Source organism: Sycon ciliatum, chromosome 8, assembly GCF_964019385.1.
Source record: "Sycon ciliatum chromosome 8, ocSycCili1.1, whole genome shotgun sequence".
NCBI classification, from domain to species: domain Eukaryota; kingdom Metazoa; phylum Porifera; class Calcarea; order Leucosolenida; family Sycettidae; genus Sycon; species Sycon ciliatum.
In genome coordinates, this window is record NC_088650.1 from 5,639,973 (window position 1) to 5,659,801 (window position 19,829).

At 46.6% G+C, this 19,829-nt stretch overlaps 2 protein-coding genes across 2 annotated transcripts; both read right to left on the reverse strand.

The window, feature by feature from the left end:
* Positions 1 to 205: 205 nt before the first annotated feature.
* LOC135822649 (uncharacterized) lies at positions 206 to 3,467 on the reverse strand. Its single transcript, XM_065335459.1, has 3 exons — positions 2,972 to 3,467; positions 1,627 to 1,733; positions 206 to 849 (listed from the first exon to the last, which is right to left on the reverse strand). Exons 1-3 carry the CDS (start codon positions 3,401 to 3,403, stop codon positions 699 to 701), a joined length of 690 nt encoding a protein of 229 aa, XP_065191531.1. The 5' UTR covers positions 3,404 to 3,467; the 3' UTR covers positions 206 to 698.
* A 2,199-nt stretch (positions 3,468 to 5,666) lies between these two features.
* On the reverse strand, positions 5,667 to 18,386 carry LOC135822924 (uncharacterized). Its single transcript, XM_065335764.1, has 16 exons — positions 17,739 to 18,386; positions 16,771 to 16,849; positions 16,246 to 16,283; positions 15,575 to 15,793; positions 14,602 to 14,704; positions 13,697 to 13,885; positions 12,763 to 12,992; positions 12,028 to 12,060; positions 11,690 to 11,786; positions 10,912 to 11,108; positions 10,024 to 10,224; positions 9,450 to 9,482; positions 8,948 to 9,059; positions 8,126 to 8,341; positions 6,993 to 7,183; positions 5,667 to 6,442 (listed from the first exon to the last, which is right to left on the reverse strand). Exons 1-16 carry the CDS (start codon positions 17,923 to 17,925, stop codon positions 6,222 to 6,224), a joined length of 2,346 nt encoding a protein of 781 aa, XP_065191836.1. The 5' UTR covers positions 17,926 to 18,386; the 3' UTR covers positions 5,667 to 6,221.
* Positions 18,387 to 19,829: the final 1,443 nt, after the last annotated feature.

Consider the following 19,829-nt stretch of genomic DNA (forward strand, 5'->3'; position numbering starts at 1 on the left):
TTTTAAAAGTCGTGACACAGTTAGTTTGTTCAGCACCCCAAAATTGGTTTCTAGGTTCAAAGCCCGTGTCGCAATGAGTGAACTGGACGAGTGTAGTTTCATGTCCATGTATCTTCACACCACCGTGAATGGTATACATGTACATGTACATGTACATGTATATGTACATTTTGTACATGTACATTTTACATTTTGTACATGTACATTTTACATTTTGTACATGTATGATTAATTAACTGAATGCGTGAAGAAATGCAGCTACTGTACAATGTATGTTTTCTTGAAACAATGCCTCAGTTTTAAATGACAGGCTTGTGGCAGAGCAGGGCGACAATAATTATGGCGAGTGAAAACTGAAGCAACTGTCCATCGCATGAACAGCAAGCAATCGTCTTGAATACGTATGCTCACTTTCTCACAAGTGTGTATTTGGAAGCTATTGAATAGAATGGAAAAGATTGCTGAAATGTACATGTACAAGTACAGGTACATACAAAATAGCCACGTATTTTGTCACTAGTAGTCTGGCAGGGACAGTGTACTAATCAGCTTGCATGGCATATAGAGAAATGAGAAGCTCTGGAGAATGGATACGGTGAGACAGTCAGAGTGAACGGCGACTGTTGCTACTGAGCCAATTTAGTCCTCAGAGCGCCACGCGGGTACTGAGCAACCACAGCGGCAGGCGCACCTTGTACCTAGCACTTGAACTCTTGAGGCAGATTCTCGATGCCAATAATACTGTAGTGCAAGAGGCGTCGTGCGCGATTCATAGCCTTGTGCTGTTGAGACATGTGGTCGGGAACAGTAAAAGTGCTGTCGATGTGAGGATAGAGTCGTTTAGCCAAACTGAACAAAACAATACAACACATCAACCACCTTGAAGCTGGCCATCAGTGTACAAATTGTAATGACAATGCTCTTCAAAAAGAAGAGGAAGTTAGTTGTGTGCATGCAGCGAATGGGATTTCAGGGCTTTGACCACTTTACAGGAGGCCACTGGAGGTGATCTTTTCACATACCACCGCTTGCTGCACCATAGTCTTCTAATAATGGGCCTGTGCATGTGGGGCGTTGTGTCTGTTTAAAAGTACTTCGTATGTACAACGCAAGTGTAAAGAATAACTGAATGTTCTTGTAGAAGAACATTTTCCTTTCTTCATCCGTATCACTCGTTACTACCTACATGTAGTGCGAGGTGTCACTATTCTTTTTTTCTTCTTTTCTTTTTACTATGTTCACATTCCCAGCTCGAAAATAATAAAGAAAGACGATGATACTGAGACTAGGACGAACGTGACAACTATTGAGCAGGGGCTGCACCGAGACGCAGCAGTGATGGTGGGGCATTGATGGCTCTGCCGACCTGAGGACTGAGGTCTCGGCATCACGGCCAATTCAGCTTGGTACCATTCTTTACTCAGCTATTCCTCTATTTTGTCTTGGTGACGTTTTCACTGAGACCTCCCTCAACCTGCACTTCCCTCATTCTTCACACAGTCTTCTTCACACGTACATCGGTGCGTGGAAAAGGTTCGAAATAAACAGGCCCTTCGAATTACACCGGATTATCAGTACTCTACGACCCTAAACGCTGATCAGGCATGGAAATCTAAGTGTACGCACCTGTTGATGGAGTTGAAGGGACAGTTGAAGAACATGGCGGACCGCTGCATGTGTTCTAACGCCGATATCTGATCGAATGGCATACCATAGCTGTCCTCGGGTCGAATCTGCGACGCAAGGAAAACCATACGATTAAATGTTGATACTTTGAAGTGTGAGAAGTGAAATGCCTCATATTCGGGACTTTAAAATTGTACTCATTTTCTGGAAGATGTTTACTTGTACATTCATACGGAATAGTTGTATCTTGGTGTACAAATGAGAGTCCTCCGGCTCGGTAGAGTGCTCAAAATTCGTTCGAATAGAGCCGCAGTATCTTACACACGGCACAGAGCACCACGCATCATTCGATGCGTGGTGCTCTGTGTCGTGTGTATCTAGGCGTACACATGGGAAATCGTGGTAGACGCAGAGTCTACACATCATGTCATGCATGACACAGACATAGTTTTAGTTCATCTCAAATCATTCGATTGCCTGATGATCTTCGGACACAATTACTTGTATTATTATACCGAGATCAAGCAGCCATATCTTTAAAAATACACCCTAGTAATGCCGCTGTGATCGGTACCTCACAAACCGCTCTATCTAGGGATGTCGTGCTAACCTAAAGGCTCCTCTGCCTTACAGAACTCCGTGCGTCTGCAAAGAAGGCTTCCCACCTGCTCACTCCAAGGTCACCATGTACAGTGAAACCTGTCTAACACGACCGCTCATGGGACCTTCAAAATGTGGTCTCCGCCACCAGGTGGTCGCCTTATCCAGGGTCAATTGACTGGAAATAGCACCCCTTGGTCCTGGTTGCAGCGGTCTTCTAGAACAGGTGGTCGCCTTATCCGAGTGGTCGCCTTGACAGGTTTTACTGTATCTACATTCGTCAATGACACTAGCCTTACTGCTTTGGGTCGCCTTCTACATGAGGTCTGACGTCGGAGCTGACTGATCCAGAGATGTTTGGTATTTAGTACAATTCGACAATCCAACCTTGTTTTCGAAATGATACATTTCTAAATGGGTCTTGTTGGTGTTCCATGTGGATTTCTTGCACTTTGGCCAATAGACTTAGAATTTGATACATGTACTCTGAAGTACTCATATCTGTGGACAGCAACTGTTTCGCTCTGTTAGTTGTACTCTGAAGTAAATGTATGGCCACAGGATGATGGTTGTTTCTTCAAACGGCACCTGCCCTCGCCCAGCTTCTGTCCCCTGAACAAGGCAACCCTACCAGCCATCAGCTGTAAAATGACCTACTCAGCCAGGCAAACTGCAGCCACTGCGGCCAGGGGACATTTTCTGAAAACCAACTAACCAACCAAATCGCCGTACTAGTATTCCTTACCATCAAGAGGTTGTCCTCGTACAACCGCAACCATCCAGCAATGCCCAGGACGTCTGAACGTGGCCCTTTCGTTCCTATCCTGACCCTCTGATACAGCGTCCTCACATACGTTTCCAGAGCCCGGTAGAACTGTTGAGTGGCAGCCACGCGATGGATCCGAAACTCGGCCGACAGAGGGTTCTCTTCGGGGCCTATTGGTAGGCCAAGCACGTCGCTGTGATCGACATAGGTCATGTTCGATGGCTGTACAATGACCCTGCGGGCGGCCGAGTGCATTTCATAAGCGACTTTGCTTAGGTAAGAGCACCGAGAGCCGCTCTGCTGCAATGGGTCCTCGACGACCGGTGGGTTAGCAAAGAGAGATAAGGAGCCCGTGGTAAGCGCCGACCATACCAACACGAAAATCGCCAATAGTCTCCACTTGCAGGCCATGTTGGCTATGTTGGTGTGCAGTACAATTGTCTGAAAGAGAGTGTTCTAAATACTGCCTACTCGTTGGAAGACTGCAGACATTATCACGAGGTTCCAAAGGTGTGGAGAGGTTATATCGACCATAGATGGGACGCCGCACGCACGCGTGATCGATGGTTTAGTTTGTAGGATTCCAGTGACTTCCCGTGTACCTTACACCTGTGTCAAGTACAGCTAACGTGACTAACAAAGCCTCCTCCCTTCCTCCCCCCCCCCCCCCTCTCCTAAAGCGATGCCTGTACAAAGGTGAAGTGAACAGACGGACACAATGATGTGTGTTGATGCAGATGCGAACAGTAATTATTATTGCAGATCAACATTTACCTTGAAACGATACTCCTAATGGATTTGTGTGAAATGCAGTGCTCTCTTGAGTGTAGGCGGGTTGCCTGCAAACGATTCAACATTTACCTGGTATGCATATTCATTGCATAGTGTTGGTACCCATTTCAACATAAAATTTACATTGTAAATGTGCGGATGATGCATGCAGAGTCAGCTACTGAAGGAAATCGCGATCACGTCACGGTATTCCTCTATACTCAATAATAGATTTGAAACTCGGGTATTGAGCCAATAATAAATGTAGAAAGGAAAAGGACATATGGAAACAAGTTAAGAGTAACTCTCCACCACTGTAATTAAATACTATATACAGTCAGAAAGTGCAACAACTACGGAGATGTGTTGAAGCTAGGTGTCAGGACGTCGAATGTCTCAGTACTCTGTCAGTTTTGTGCCTAGTTGTTGCACTTTCTGACTGTATAATAGTATCTAGTTACAGTGGTGGAGAGTTACTCTTAACTCGTTTCCATATGTTCTTTTCCTTTCAATAATCGATGTGCGGTGGGCCATGCTAAACATCAGTCACTACCTGTGCGGTCACTAATAATCAACAAAATGCCTTCCCTCCGATACGCTCTCGCATGTATGGCAATAATGAGAAGTAGAGGTGTTTTAAGCTACTGAAGCGCATCACTCAGGGATACCGCGAAGCCTGGAGCTACGGCCTCCCACCATCACCATAATCACCGCCCGGATGTCAAGGACGTGCTGATACGACATTGTGTAAAAAAGATACATCAACAACGCATGGACCGGACGCACAGAAATAGATCATACTGTGATTGTATAATTATTGGCTTCCCGGTATTCCTCAAGTTGTATGTGATCATCCTGTTCAGAGATGTACATGTAGCTCCTAAGCCTTAAAATACCTTTTGCTCCGGACACTGAAAGGTTCCTGGCATACTACCTGTCCGTTGAAGGCTTCCCACCTTCTCACAGCAAGGTCACCAGTGGGTCAATGTGAAGTATCACTCGTACACAATGTACATCGTACTGTCTCTGTTTGCTGTTATCGCGAGGATTGCTGTTCAGTGCACCTGCGAGTTTCAAGCAAACTTTGTTCAGCCTTCTGTATAAGGCCGCTCCGCTTATCGTTCTTTTGAGCACGCTGTGTGAGCAGAGGAAGAAGAAAACAACTGCGGCTTCCTGCAAGCATGTACCTAGACTGCGACAGTTCCGACCTCGCTACCTGACCAGGTACGGAGTAGGACGTTATTCAAAGTAAAACGTGCAATGGAAGTCTGACACCAGATACCTACTACTCACCGTTACACTGGACCTTCCGACGCCCCTGGACTATCAGGACAATGTTTCGTTGATCTACTACTACTGTAGTAGCCTGTGCCGGCTGAGAGCAGCCTGAGCGGAATGGTATTTCAGAGACATAATAATATGCCGAACATTGTCCCATGATGGTGAATTCTTGAGTTTTTGGACATTGTATTGCATTGCTGCTCCATCTATTTGTTTTTCACATCTCTGTTTCAATTTTCCTAATAAAGATTGTGTCCAGTAGTAGTGCGGATTGAATTGTCCACAAAATGATTATGTACTTGTATTATGACTGTGTCTGATCTTAACAGTAATAATCTACGTGGAGATAATAATTTTAATATAGCTATGAATAGGATGAAGGCCGCAGACATCACGCAACTACGTTACTTGTTTGACATGTATTTACTGTGTATTTTATAACAAAAATATTATTGAAAACCCAGACCTCGTAAAAGACCTCGGCTTCGCCTCGGTCTTTTACTCGGCTTTTATTTCCTATATTGACCTCGTACTCAGTCAATATTAGACACGTAATATCTCGTTACCTTGGTGGACTGTTAGTCATAACTAGTAACTTACAGGTCCTTTTTCTTTTTACATATTACTATTGGCTCAACAACCGAGTTTTTATTAATTAACTTACTTCGAGTGAAATAGGTGTGACGTATTCTACACAAGTAGCCATGATGCCATTACTGGTGAGAGAAAAATTCAAAATGTCCAAACCTGCGCTATTATAGTCATTCGGTTATACTTTATGAGGGGGGGGGGGGGGGACAGCTAGCATCTATGCATATAATTCTATCATAATTTACAGTTTTATACGTGTTCTCAGACCTTGGGCCATGTCAGTGAAGTAGGTGGAATATTAGCAGCAGAAATAAATAAATGCCCTTCAGCATTCAAGTGCAAAGAGATTCTACCTTTCCAACAGCAACGAGAGTGTTCTCGTACACCTTTCTATACTTAGAAGTGATCTTGTCACGTATGTGTAGTAGTTTGTCAACATGATCAAAATATACTGTCAGCGGATCTTGAGAGGCTCCAACAAAACTACCGGTAGGTCAAGAAATCAATCATCAGACGGTATCACTGTGTACCCCTACAAACTGTTCAGACTCGAGATCCAGCGACAAAGTGCAATATGCGCGAATGGTTATTTGTGCCGCGCAGGATTGTCTGTAAGTTCCAGTTTATCGTCGAGTCTCTCACTGCTTCTTCGCCGCGTCTCATAGATGATCAGCAGGAACAGGAGTGCAACCAGCAATACGCCGCCCACGCTGCAGCCGATTGCTACTGCGATGTGTGCATTGGACGTGTCAGGTGTGCCCGTCGTCTCTTCTTCCGTGGCGTGTCGCGTAACATTGCCAGTAATGTCTGTTGTGATCAGAGCACAGAAAACATGTAGTAGCGCATCAGCATGTAAGACATCTTGCTACAGAGCCACTCATACATACACACGTACACAGTAATAATTATTGTCTCCTTGGTGTTGGAAGACAGAAACAGAGAGGATTCCTTAGTGGAGGGCTTGAAAGTTTAGATGTCAGAAATCAAAAAATTTAATAACGATGCATAGGGATCCCACTCTACCCATAGTGTATGCGGTGGGAAGGCCCCGCGTGTCCTACACAGGTGTGCACTTTTCTAAACCAGGAGCGGGTCCCCGACCAGGAGAGCCCGGTCACGTCCGGCGGATGTGACACCCTGATGTGAAGGAAAACCACCCCGGCATGTATGCATACCTGGTATATACAGACACCAGATCTATGTGGGTTCAAACCGTTTAACGTCAGCATTTCCATGACTCTGTACAGGCTGTGACGTAACACTTTCAAGTCCCGTAACGAATGTACTGTGCACTGAAAGCCATGAGGTATGATCACGCCTGCACTGCTAAATTCTATCCAAGTCCAGTCCAACATACCTTGACAAACCAGTGACCACTGCTCGAGAGGGCATGGCGGACTCAGCAGAAGACATCTGAAGAAGATCTCTGACTGGCCAACCTGTATTAATGTAGACGTGTCTGCACAGGTGGGCGGTAAGCAAAATGTCACAGGCTGCTGGTACTCGGCCGAAGACGCCTCAACAATGGACAGTGTACAGTTCATTGCCCTTAACACACAGGAGAGAAAAGGCAGCAATGTCTAAAATTGGCTACATTCAATTAGAAGTATATAAAATAAACGACGTGGTGACATCGTTTTGCATGGATAACCTTCAGTCACGATATTCCACTGATGAATGTGACGTGAAAATCGATTTTGGAAACCTTTTAAAATGTGTTGTGGCGATGACGGCAGATTGCATCCTGTGTATTGCAATTTCAATCAGAAGTAATGATACCGTACTGGCAATATATATGGTCGCAGTGAGGCCATGAAGCGTTACATTGGCATATGTTTACCGCACGCAGGGCGTTACATGCAAAGTCGCACAGGAGCCGTTACACAGGTTTCTATATTGCCGCAGTCCTTTTTTTGCTATTGCAGGACTTCCTGCTGCGTCCAGTTTTGAACTTTTCACCACGCGGTACACGTGCTTTCACAGTTTTCAGCCTTTTTTGCAATGAAAAGATCGCCGCACCCCGCCGGACGCGCGTTACGAACGCAACGAAAATTTGTCGCACTAGCCTGGTCGCGCGTTACGCCGCACCCCCCTGCGTTACGCGTTACGCGGCAACATATATTGCCAGTACGGTAGTATGACCTACATGGGATAAGCGTAGAGAATTGCTCTCCAATTCAGTGTTGATTTCCTTACTGAGATATGGATTCAAAATGGGCAATATAATATCGAAATTTGGTTCATGCTGGTCCCAGATTATCTGCAACAGATAGTCTGAGCATCTCTTAACTGGCAGACGTGGTGTTCCAATTCTCATACGTCCTACGTGTTACATTTCACAAAAATGAATACCAGTCTATAGGAAGCTTTACCCGCGATTTGCCACGGTTTATCCATGCTGGTGTAGATTCTTAGCCAGAACCGAATCCAGGTTAAAATTATTTGGTGTTCAGAATGCAGGAGTCTGCAAGTTATAATTAGCTAGTGTACCTATCCCCAAGCAGCCGAGCACATTGCGATGCGGTCAAGTTAGCACCAGTGGTCGGTCCGAAAGTTGGAACTGCCGACAGCAGTGCACTGCCAAGTAGTCCTGACTGAAGACTGGTGACAAAATCCTCGCCGGAGGGGCGTAGTAGCGCAATCAGCGCTTGGTTGCATGTCGCTGACTCCACTAAGGTGCGTAGGCGCTGCACAGTGGACTTAGTTCTGTTGGCAAGCACAACATAAGAAAAAATAGAACTCAGTTTGTGCATGCATGTGTGTGTGTGTGTGTGTGTGTGTGTGTGTGTGTGTGTGTGTGTGTGTGTGTGAGAGAGAGAGAGAGAGAGAGAGAGAGAAATAGAGAGAGAGATAGAGATAGAGAGAGAGAGAGAGAGAGAGAGAGAGAGAGAGAGAGAGAGAGAGAGAGAGAGAGAGAGAGAGAGAGAGAGAGAGAGAGAGAGAGAGAGAGAGAGAGAGAGAGAGAGAGAGAGAGAGAGAGAGAGAGAGAGGGGGGGGGTGTATTTGTATGCGAGACAGAGTGTGTGTTAGAAGGAGAGAGAGAGAAAGAAAGAGAGAGAGAGAGAGAGAGAGAGAGAGAGAGAGAGAGAGAGAGAGAGAGAGAGAGAGAGAGAGAGGGAGAGAGAGAGAGAAAGAGAGAGAGACCAATGAGAGAGCAATGAGAGAGAGAAAGACATCCATGAACTCCTTCGTCATACAGATACGGAGATTATCATGGGCAGCTGTTGATATGCAAGATGCTTGAAATGCACACCCCAACCCCCACCCCTCCCTCCCCATTCCGTTCAAGGTGCAGATCTACCCGTAGCGTACCTTTCTGAACAACATCCGAGCGACACACTGCCAATCTTGCAGCACTCCGGTGACCCATTTACATTTGTGCAAAATGCATCTGGATCATCTGCAAGGACGTCAGTGCAACCATCTGAAGATGCATTGGGAAAACGAGGACAGCAGGCAGATAGAGTGGCAAAAATTTTGGCAAGAACATAATATGTTACCTTGGGAGACAGTAGATGTACAGGGCGTGGGCAGACAGAGAAATGAATGAACGTACCGATGAATGGACGGACAGACAGAGTGTGCAAAATACACAATATTTCAAAGTTATGGGATCCCACAACATCTAGCTTTGCAAACAAATAACTGTCGTACTAAGAGGTGTAGGAGTTTGCCGCTGCCGCAGCTCAGGCTTAAACCAAAGCAGTCGTACTGTATTACCGGTGGTATCAATCAGGAGAGCCAACCTTTGAATTTCTCGATATTTAACATCAAATCCAGACTCTTCCTAGCTGAATTTTAACAGTTGACTCACCTGTTGTAGATGCCTGTACTTGAACATTATCACCTGTGCAGCAAAGAGACATAGGCACCAAGCAGACTAGTGTACAGGGAACTAATTGCTGACAATGCAAGCAATGCTGATTCGACCGCAACACACTGGGAAAGGCAGAACTGAGCTTTTGACAAGCTCAAACTACAGCAGCACCATGACAAGCGCATTGCTGCAAATTTTCTTTCGCCCAAATTTGACCACCCGTTCCATGCAACAAATATGCATGTGCATGCTAACCAATCCTCCTTGTGTGATAAGGTGGCATGGATAGTAGTCATCCTTATCACTCTGATTGTTCTTACATACTGGACATAATACGGTAAACTCTTTGAGTTCGCTCTCACAATCGGAAAGGTTCTTCTTTAGATCGGTTTTGGAAACAGTGAATTTTCGGAAAAATCAGACACTGCAAGTATTTTAAAAATATCAACAGCTTTGCCCCCCCTCCCCCCCCCCCTCCCCCCTCCCCCCCCTCCCCCCTCCCCCCTCCCCCCCTCCCCCTCCCCAGGAAAAGTATTTGTTACACATTGTTGAGATATGCAATGTGGCTTACCACTGCATTCTATTGTGCTATTCGCATAAAAGCAGTGTTTTCTTGAGAAGGTTATATCGCTGTCGCACTTGAGCAGGGCGTCGGACTGGGCCATCCTGTAGCGTTGTTCCAGAACATTGCAGGCCTTGGACATGCAGAAGGACGTTGTCACACAGCCAATGGCGCTGCAACGCTTTGAGGTACACCACTGCGAACCGGCACCTGGGCACAAGAATGCAATGTCACCAAGCAACAAATCAGGCACGCTTTAAAAAGTGCACAATAGCGTAGTGCTACTGTGGAAACGAAATCTGACCAATGTAGAATTTTCAGTGCCCAGAGTAAAGTAGCCCTTGACACTACATGTAGGGTGTGCTAAAAATAATATCCAACAGGCAGCTTTTCGTGGTGCTGCCCGGCTCGCAACTGAGTTGTCAGGGTATTCAGGATAGTACGGAAGAATGGGATGAGTGAACAGATGAGGGGATGAATGTATAAATTGTTGAGTTGGCTAATGGAATTCAGCATACTCAGTAGTAGTAGTAGATGGATCATGGAGCGCTGGATTGGGTGTACAAGATGTCTTTGGTGCGTTTGTAGAACCACTACAGGGGGGGGGGGGGGGTAGCCTCGGTCAGTGGATGGATGGATGAATGGATAGACGTACAGATAGGTGAGTGCATGAATGGATAGGTGGATAGGCGGATAGATACATGCAGGAGTGAACGCAAGGGTACTAGTTGATGGGTGGTGGAATGTGTACGTGAAATGTTGGACTGATGGACAGACAGAGCAGACATCGAGCAGACATCGAGTACACATCTATTGTAAATGCATTCCATCATGGCCTTGATTGGTGTTGCTTTGCACGAGTGGCTGCTTGCAAGGTCATGACCGGGAAGTACTAACCTACAAATTTCTCGCAATGTGATGGTGTCTCTTCACTGACAAGACAGCCATGACTATCTGGGCAAGTAAAGTTGAAGCTGATGGGGTCGTTCAGGCACTGCACCAGCCGATGAGCGCAGGGTTGCAACTGGCGTCCCAAGTCGGCTGCACACTGGCCGGAGATGTAACGGAAACGATTTGTCAACAGCTGCGAGATGCTGGAAGAACGCCAGAGTGGAGCCAAACAGCATGACCAATATCAGTGTAGTCGTGGGATTGCCATACTAGGGAACGAATCAAACTGCATCACGTGACTATTTGAACAGGTCCCCTATATCTGAACTCACTCAATGTTTGGATGAGAGAAACATGTTACTGGTATAAGATATGACTGATGGCCCACCAATCTAACCAGACCATACATCAGGTTATCAGTTGTCTGAGGATTGATTGCCTTAGCTTTGCCATGTGCATGAAACGCAGCGATACAACAATGACTTTGCCGGATGTCTCCGTTCCCTTCTGCCCGTGTGGTAATGCTACATCCTTGTGATGTTGAGCGACCTCTCGCTATTGTAACCAGATCATACAAATGAATGTATTCCACGGATAAGTATGTCATGGAAGGCGTGAATCCGACACAGGTGCATTGTGAATCTGAACGTTTTGTTTGTTTTGTTGACTGAACTCACGTGCAGGTGTAGTCCTGACACTCACACAATCAACTCATAAGAGCTAAATATGGCGATTACCGGCAAAGACAACGCCAAAGTCTACTGCACCAGGCCGCTGAACTTACCCAGTTGTGCAGCAGCTGACTGGTTGTCCTTGCAGCATGCAGCACACAGATCGCTCAGGGTTCGTACTGGTCGGACATGTTGCTGATGTGCAGTTGCCTGGAACAGTAGGATATTTACATTAGAGAATGTAAGACGACACAAGTTCCAGGCATTTTAAAAAATCTCCGATATTGTCCGGAGCATAAGCCGCACTGAAGTATAAGGCACGTCTAGATGTTTTGTCACGAAATGCAGACATCGAGTCTATTTATGATGAACTTTGTAGCCTTCTGACAGTTGATTCGGTTTATTACCAAAAATAAACAGTAGCACATAGTACACCAGCTTAGACTTTTACCTATCAGTGTACTTGCTGACCCTTGACCACCGCCTGCAGCAATGAACACAGGCAAGAAGAATGTGCATCATCAGTGCCTTGGGGGATGCCGTCAACCCAACCAGGATTAGTAGAGCCAAGGATGAAAATTGACAGAAAGGTCCAAAGGTTTACATGTCACCCGTAGCTTGTCCAACGCTAACAGACGTGATGGAGCTAAACATCAGGCCGTTGAACCTCAGTACCTGATCAGTCAGTATTGTGCTAAGTGTTGCACGTTCTGACTGACAAGAATCTTGCTTATAATTGTTAGTGTTGGATAAACTATGGGTAAAGTGTAAACGTTTGTCACTTCTTCCAATCAGCATTCCTGAGAAAACATGCTAATACCATCTTCTGCCATAGTCCACCAGACTAAACATACCGTTGAAGTACGAAAAAATACTAATAGTTTATACAGTTAAAAACCTGCTTGCATGAACCACCACATAGAATCAGTTCATTGCACTCTTCCAATGCAGGTGGTTGCAAAATCGGGGGGGGGGGGGGGGGGAGGGGGGGACATTCAATACACTCGGTGCCAAAGAAACGCAGTGTTACAGACCAGTTGGACATTGACAACAGGTGCCTGACTTTTTATCTTAGGTTTCATACACATATTGGCATGGACGATTCAATAAACAACCTGGATTCACACCGGATGACATCATACCTTCCCTTCAAGGTGCTTTGGTTGTTGTTTCTTGAACCACTCACCATAGCACTTGACACTGACTAGCGTTCCACTGCACGTTCTCACTCCCAGAAATATCTTCTCCAGGTCACAGTTCATGCGTGTTTCGCTGAGTGCAATCTGCGCCAGGGCCTGTGAGCTGACGCACGACTTTGGCAGGCAGTAGTGCTCGCGCTGCAAGCAGTAGAAACCGTTGCAGTTGCTCTGACACAGCTCTGCTCCAGGACCGGCAACCGGCTCACAGGTCAAGGCACTAAGGAAAAGGAGATTGGCAGAACATCAACACATCATTGAGCAAGACTGAGTGTTCACTATGATCCTGAGGCATCATTGATGGTCTTGTATCAGTTCTACACATGGCCTTCAGACCGCTTTGTGTTGGCCCATCAGTTCAAGTCAAGGTCATGTGGACGCCGCATTCAAGTTTACTGTTTGCACTAAACCTACAGTTGTGACAAGGGGGAATACCCCCCCCCCCCCCACCACCACCACCACCACCGCCGTCCCCAGAAACAAAGTAACATCGTATGCTGCAAGACCGGCCAAGCTAGTCGGGACCTGGCCAATGCACTGGATGGCAGCGCTGCTTTAAAGTTCAAACTTGCTCGCTGTGGCGAGTATCGCATCTCAGCATTGCACTGTGTTGTATTACAAAGAGGAGCACTAACTATAAGGTGAGCCGTGTTCGTACTGTAGTTGCAAGTACACCGGTGGCAAATGAAATCCCCCCCCCCCCCTCCCTGAGCGGTACGTTCACACTCTAGCGGTCTCTATTTCGCAGTGCTACAATCCCGTATTGGGTGTTTGCGGTGTGAGTGCACCGCTCAGGGGTCGGATTTCAGTTGACAGTACTGTATGTGGTAAATGTTGCTTTGTTGTGTGTGTGTGTGGGGGGGGGGGGGTGCTCAATTCAAATGTACCATGCTGGTGTAGACGGCGCTTCAGTATATCCATTACCTGGAGATATTCTCCGGGTTATCGATGCGCGACTTGCACCCATGCAGATCTGGACAGCTGTAGTTGTACGTCGCCAGGGATTCGTAGCAGCTGGCTAGCTCACGTTCACACGGCACCAGGGATCGTTGCAGAGCAAAGCGGCAGTTTCCGGTAATGCTGTGAAAGCGGTCCTCAAGCAGGATTTTCGTGCTGCAATTATAATGTTTGAGCAGAAGTGAGCAAATTGTTTTACAATTAGACACATTTGTAGAGCACATTCAGAAATGGAGGAATGCCTGGAGTTGCCCTTTCAGAGCAAGATGAATGCATGAGGTTAAAACTCCTGCTAAGTGAGTTAGGAGAATGTCATTGTATTTGCCTCTAGTCACTGGCATGGGACTCAGGATTCCAAGATTCCCGAAACGATTATTAGAAGAAGAGGAACTTGAACGGAGTTTTGGACTCAATTTCAAGAAGGTTCGTGCAGGGTTGGTTTACATACACATTTATCCCTCAGCTTTTTGATTCCCAAAGCTATGCACTTCGGTGCTCCGTCGTTGCATCCTATGTATTTCTTAAAAATGACTTGATTTAACCTAGCCACAGGACTTAATTTTAAAATAAGTTCCAGCAGCATCCCAGCCTAGTCACATGACTTAACCAGTACCTACACGTTCTGGCAACATTCCAATCTAGTCACATGACCAATCACATGACTAATTACATGACTAATCACATGAATAGTCACATGAATAGTCACATGACTAATCATATGACTTAACCTACACATTCTGGCAACATTCCAACCTAGTCACATGACCAATCACATGACTAATCACATGAATAGTGACATGACCTAACCTACATGCATACGTTCTGGTAACAACCTGACCTAGTTACATGACAAGTTGCTTGACGTTACTTACACGTTCCGGCAGCATCCCACAGGCCGGTCATCCAGCGCACAGCATTGCGTGAAGCGACGGTTCGTGTCCTCGACCGACGGGCAACTAGTGGCATTGCAAGTGACTGTGCAAGGGACCGCCATGACAGGATTGACAAACACAGCGCAGAAGGAAGAGAGTGCATTGCTAATGATTTCTTACACGTGTTTTGCACTTTGGAAGTGCATTCAATTGATAGTGTGAAACCTGACATGGTTCTCAGGTACAATGTCAACCATGCCCACCGTTGCATCATCCACAGCTAACTCAGTACTAGGTACAATAAAACCTGCCTAGGCAATCCCTCTGATAAGACCACCACTTGTCCCACAGTACCTGTACGACTAGGACCAAGGGAAGGGTTCAAGTCAAATCACCCTGGACAATGAGACCAGCTGTACATGGAGACCACTTCTGTAAGGTCCCTTTTGTGGTCAGCTTAGCCAGATTTCACTGCACTAGTATACTTGTATTAAGCAGCTGCATCATACAGTGCTGGCAACTGAAATCCAACCCCCTTGCCGGCGCGGCGGGCCGCCAAGGGGGTTGGATTTCAGTTGCCAGCACTGTACATACATGTATTGAACAGCTGCATCATACATACATGTAGATCATTCGCGTAGCATAGCAGAGTGTTGCCAGTTACCATGGTTACTGGGAACTCCGCCGATTAGATCTAAACATGTCGAAACATTTAGTCGTCCCGAGATTAAGTATACACTACGTGGTTGCACCCTGCACGCCTTGGTGAAGTGTACGCATGCATTCAGCTCTATGACATGCAATGAGCCTGCAGGGTGAATGGTGGTGCAAACTAACATGTGAAGTAAGACAATGCTACAGTGTGCAATGCATGTACGCACAATCCCAAGTGAAGCTCAATTGTGCCGACTATGCTATATACACAGACCATATTATTCATGTGACGTCGTTTCCACAGTATACTAGTACGTACATTGACATTCGGTGGGCGGTGGCGGGTCCCACAATCCGCTACTCCGGCAAGTACTGATCAGGTCAAACGCGGTGGTTTTGAAACCTTCCTGACACTGATACTGAGCTACAGTGCCCACCGTGTACTGGGCTGCAGAGACGGAGAAGTTAGTGTATCGCGGTGCTGTCGTGTACAGCACTGTTCCGCGGATGGGTGGTGGTACTTCTATGCACAGTGATTCTGTGCAAATTGATCAACATACAGAGAGATAGAGAGAGAGAGAGAGAGAGAGAGAGAGAGAGAGAGAGAGAGAGAGAGAGAGAGAGAGAGAGAGAGAGAGAGAGAGAGAGAGAGAGAGAGAGAGAGGGGGGGGAGAGAGAAAAGTACTATTATCTAAATATAAATGGAGTGGAACCTTCTAAGTCCTAACTGCCCTCACCATAATTATATGGGTTATACATGTTGACAAAAAATGTTCTGTCTTGGCCTGGGGATGCCTGGGTTAGAGAATGCATACACGTGTTTGGGTGAAACTGAGCCCGGTCACATATTAATATATCCAGAATGAAATGCCAGCTCCGTAAGGGAGCTTTTCAGCTTCATTTCACGTAATTACATGTACATCGAACAGTTACGCTCCATTTGTCTCTGGACTGGATCAGAGAAGAAGGATAAATGCAAATGGAACTCACCAAACTCGCATAGCTGTCCGGAAAAGTTCGGAAGACACCTGAAAGGAGGGAATGAGTAACCGACAACACAGCAAAGGATAGCAGCTGTGAAATTCAAAGTCACTCAGCTGGGGGATCTACTACAATGAAAACATACGCTTTCCCAGGCTGACTTGCATAGATGACATGGTCAGGTAAGGATTTCTACTTGTTTCTATGCCCGGTGCCTAATCGACCTCAGAGCCACGTTATACTGAAGTATTTTTTTAGACTTCTAAAAAGTTCATGCGATAAGTGTGATGTGCTGCGTTCTAAAACTTCGGTACCGTACTTTCCGGAGTAGCACTGGAGTGGACGCCACACTTTTTTTTTGGCACAAATACAGACATCTTTCTTGTTTATTTGACCTTCGTAGTATAAGCCGCTCCGGAGCGACTTTATTTGGTGAATCACTGGTATTTAAAGTGCGGCTTAAACTGAGGAAAATACGGTATAATGTACTTGTACATGTAAACATAAGAGTGTAGTCTGAGCCGCCTGACTTACACACATTTAGACGGTGGACCTGGCTCACAGCTTGCACCGTTTAGACACTGGATCTGCGAGCAGTCTTCCACACAGTTCACTGATGCAGGAGACAGCAGCACATAGACAAGAGAACATGCAATTGGATATCAGTTCACCCGTCGGCAGAGCATATCAAATACATTGACGCTAGCTGCCGTTACAAATAGCATGACAACTCCGCTATAATAATGAATTGGTGGCAAAAAATTTCGCTCTTCCTGACTGAATCTGACTGATATGGCGAAAGAGACCCATGAGTATGCAATCAGTGGGCTGGACAATCACACAATTGGCTCAAAGATAATCAGAAAATACCTTTTCAGTGAAGTCCAATTGCGTCAGTAAAAAAAATGCGCTGTGTGCTATGCAGCTCTGGATCTGAGCACACCAGGATGTGAACTGGTACAGTGTGCACACTTGGCTCACACTCTTGGATTCCATCGACAAGCACTGTGTTACTTATGTAGCTGTGCATACCAGGGAGTGGGAATATTTTGCGCCATAATGCGATAGGCAAAATGAGGTGGCTTCGCTAGGGCTGCAACGGGCATGGGTTTGATCGGGGGGGGGGTAATGAGTTTGGGTACTGCTATCTGGGTAGCACGGGTACCCTATAGCACGAGTACACCGGTACACGGCATCGCATGAGCGGGATCACCACCATGCATTCGTGTAGTATGACTGTACGTGTACAACATAGACAAATGTACAGTAAGCATGTACAGTACATGTAGCTGCACTTCTGACATGAACCGTTGCATGGTGATTTTGTTTGGTTGTTTCATTTGATTTCGCCGAGCTATCAGAGATGCTCAATGGCAAAACGAATGGACGTCGAGAATGTGGGAACATCAAAATGGACTGTGCTAGACAAACCGATGGCTACCTAATGCAAGACATAAGTCTCGTATTCTGTGTACAAAGGGGTACCGGGCAGGAAAACTCACCTCCGTCGAGCACGATAATGAGGACAGCGAGCCACAAAGCCACTACTCGCCAGAGCAGAACGTGTCCGCAGCTCGAAAACGACCACGAGTTCAAGGATATTCCGTCTAGGGGCAGTGCGGTGGTATGTGTGCGGTCGTCACCGCCAGTCCTTGTCCTTGCCAGTGGCATTGCCACAAGCCCATTCATACAATGACGGATTGTTTTGGAGAAAATATCATCCGCACCCTCAAGTGACGATTGCAACTTTTCGCAAGGTCCAGTGGATACAGAGCAACGAATGGACCTCTACAAGACGTTATCCAATTAATCATTCTCCGCTGGTGCTCGCTCCCGCGCGCCCATCGGCATGATCACTCCCCCATGGCCATATGGAGCAAAGGCAAGTCATTTGTTCAGGATCACGCCGCAGCGCTCAGTCACACACGCGTACACGTAGGTTCAATCTGTTCGTTACGAACTACGGGCCAGGCTGCCGTCAAGTAAAGTAACACGTATCGTTGCAGCAAGACTGCATACGCTCCCATTTACTCTTGGACAAGTTGGTCACACCCAGTAGATCTACGCAAATGAGTCACAGTAAAAAAAAGAGTAAATTATCGTGTCCGTTCCCGAAGGGAACTCACGACGGCCGCTAATAACACCCGGTAAACGCTAGGACCCATACAAAACAATTTCAACTGAACCTGTGGAGTGTGGTTCGCGTTTTTGTAGAACAGGGTTCGGTATGCGATGCACCGAACCATGACTTGATCTTGTCGCCTTCGCGCTTTCATTTCGGATCACACCCACCCACCCCCACCCGCAGTGCAGGCTCCAACTCTTCATATCTGCGTCTCACATGACAGCCTCGCTGCACAGGCTTCACTTCAGAACTCAGACAGCAGACAATACTTCAATAGTTCAGCTCCTCCGAACTACACTTAATGTTATGCGAGTCATACAGACTAGACTGGCGCTTGTCAAAATGTCAGTCCTTGGATAGGAGCGAAGTCACACCTGTCCGAGTGGTCTGATATTGCCGCACCACACACATCGAGGGATGATCACCAAGGTTACCCAGATCAGAACTTACGGTCGGTAGTAACATTATAGGTACAACACTGTTATTGGAAAGAACACAACGGTCGGTGGAATACTAAAAGTAAAACGTTGCAAAAGCAAAGCAATCTAGTGTAGAAACGAAATCCAAAAGCAATAATCGAGAAAACAACGACAATCATAATTTCAAACATGAACCTTCAAAGTGAAATGGCCTTTTTTACGGGCAAAACTAAACTGCAAAGCGAAAATGCCAGCTGCTCCAAAGAACTTCAAGTAAAGTAGTTACATATACATGTACATGAGTGTAGGTACCCGCAGGCCTTGGCGGATAATGCTCGAAAAGGCAGAACCATACGAAGCTTTTTATTTTAAAGTCGTGGTGAACTGGATACTGGATGGTCGCTCGACCCGCATGACGGGGCCAGAATGTTACTTGGACAAGGTGATGTACTGCTCCTGGAGTGCAATCACCAGTAACCGTAAGGAAGAAGCTGGCGAAGACGGAGCTGGCTCGGGAAAGCAAACAACGACGGACAACGACGAGGAGGTTGACATGAAACATGTCCTCCAGGGCGGTGAGGCGGAGGTGTTGGAAGTAGCCGACGGACCGTTTCGGGTAGTGCCTGTTACTGCGCATGGAAGCCACAAAACACAGACCCACATAAAACCGTCACCACGGTGATGGGCTGTGCTTGGTGGCTCTCTTGCCAAGACAGGTGCGATCACGCCGATCGGCGTTGAACATCGCCGTACAAGTACAAGTACAGCTCGTGTTCTCTCGTCTCCAGGTGTTTTTCCAAGAACGTTGCCCGTTCCATGAAGATCAATTTGGTTTCCGGAAGCACCGGTCGACCGAGCAACTCCTCACGAAGGTAACGAATGATTGGCTGCTAGCCCGCGAAGCGGGTCTGCATACAGCTGTTGTTTGCGTTGACCTGAAGAAGGCGTTTGATACCGTGCAACACCAGCAACTTCTCATCGCAATCGCGGCCGTGGGTATTTCTGACATAGCCCTGGCTTGGTTGCAGTCATACCTCCGTGGACGGCAG

Coding starts and splice junctions, on each gene's coding strand:
- LOC135822649 (XM_065335459.1), bottom strand. CDS start 3,403: ATGGCCTGCAAGTGGAGACTATTGGCGATTTTCGTGTTGGTATGGTCG. Junction 1,734..2,971: donor ACGAGGACAACCTCTTGATG/GTAAGGAATACT, acceptor CTTGCGTCGCAG/ATTCGACCCGAGGACAGCTA. Junction 850..1,626: donor CCCTTCAACTCCATCAACAG/GTGCGTACACTT, acceptor TGTTTTGTTCAG/TTTGGCTAAACGACTCTATC.
- LOC135822924 (XM_065335764.1), bottom strand. CDS start 17,925: ATGAATGGGCTTGTGGCAATGCCACTGGCAAGGACAAGGACTGGCGGT. Junction 12,061..12,762: donor AGTCAGTGTCAAGTGCTATG/GTGAGTGGTTCA, acceptor TCATTGCTGCAG/GCGGTGGTCAAGGGTCAGCA. Junction 10,225..10,911: donor ACATTGCGAGAAATTTGTAG/GTTAGTACTTCC, acceptor TCTTGTGCCCAG/GTGCCGGTTCGCAGTGGTGT.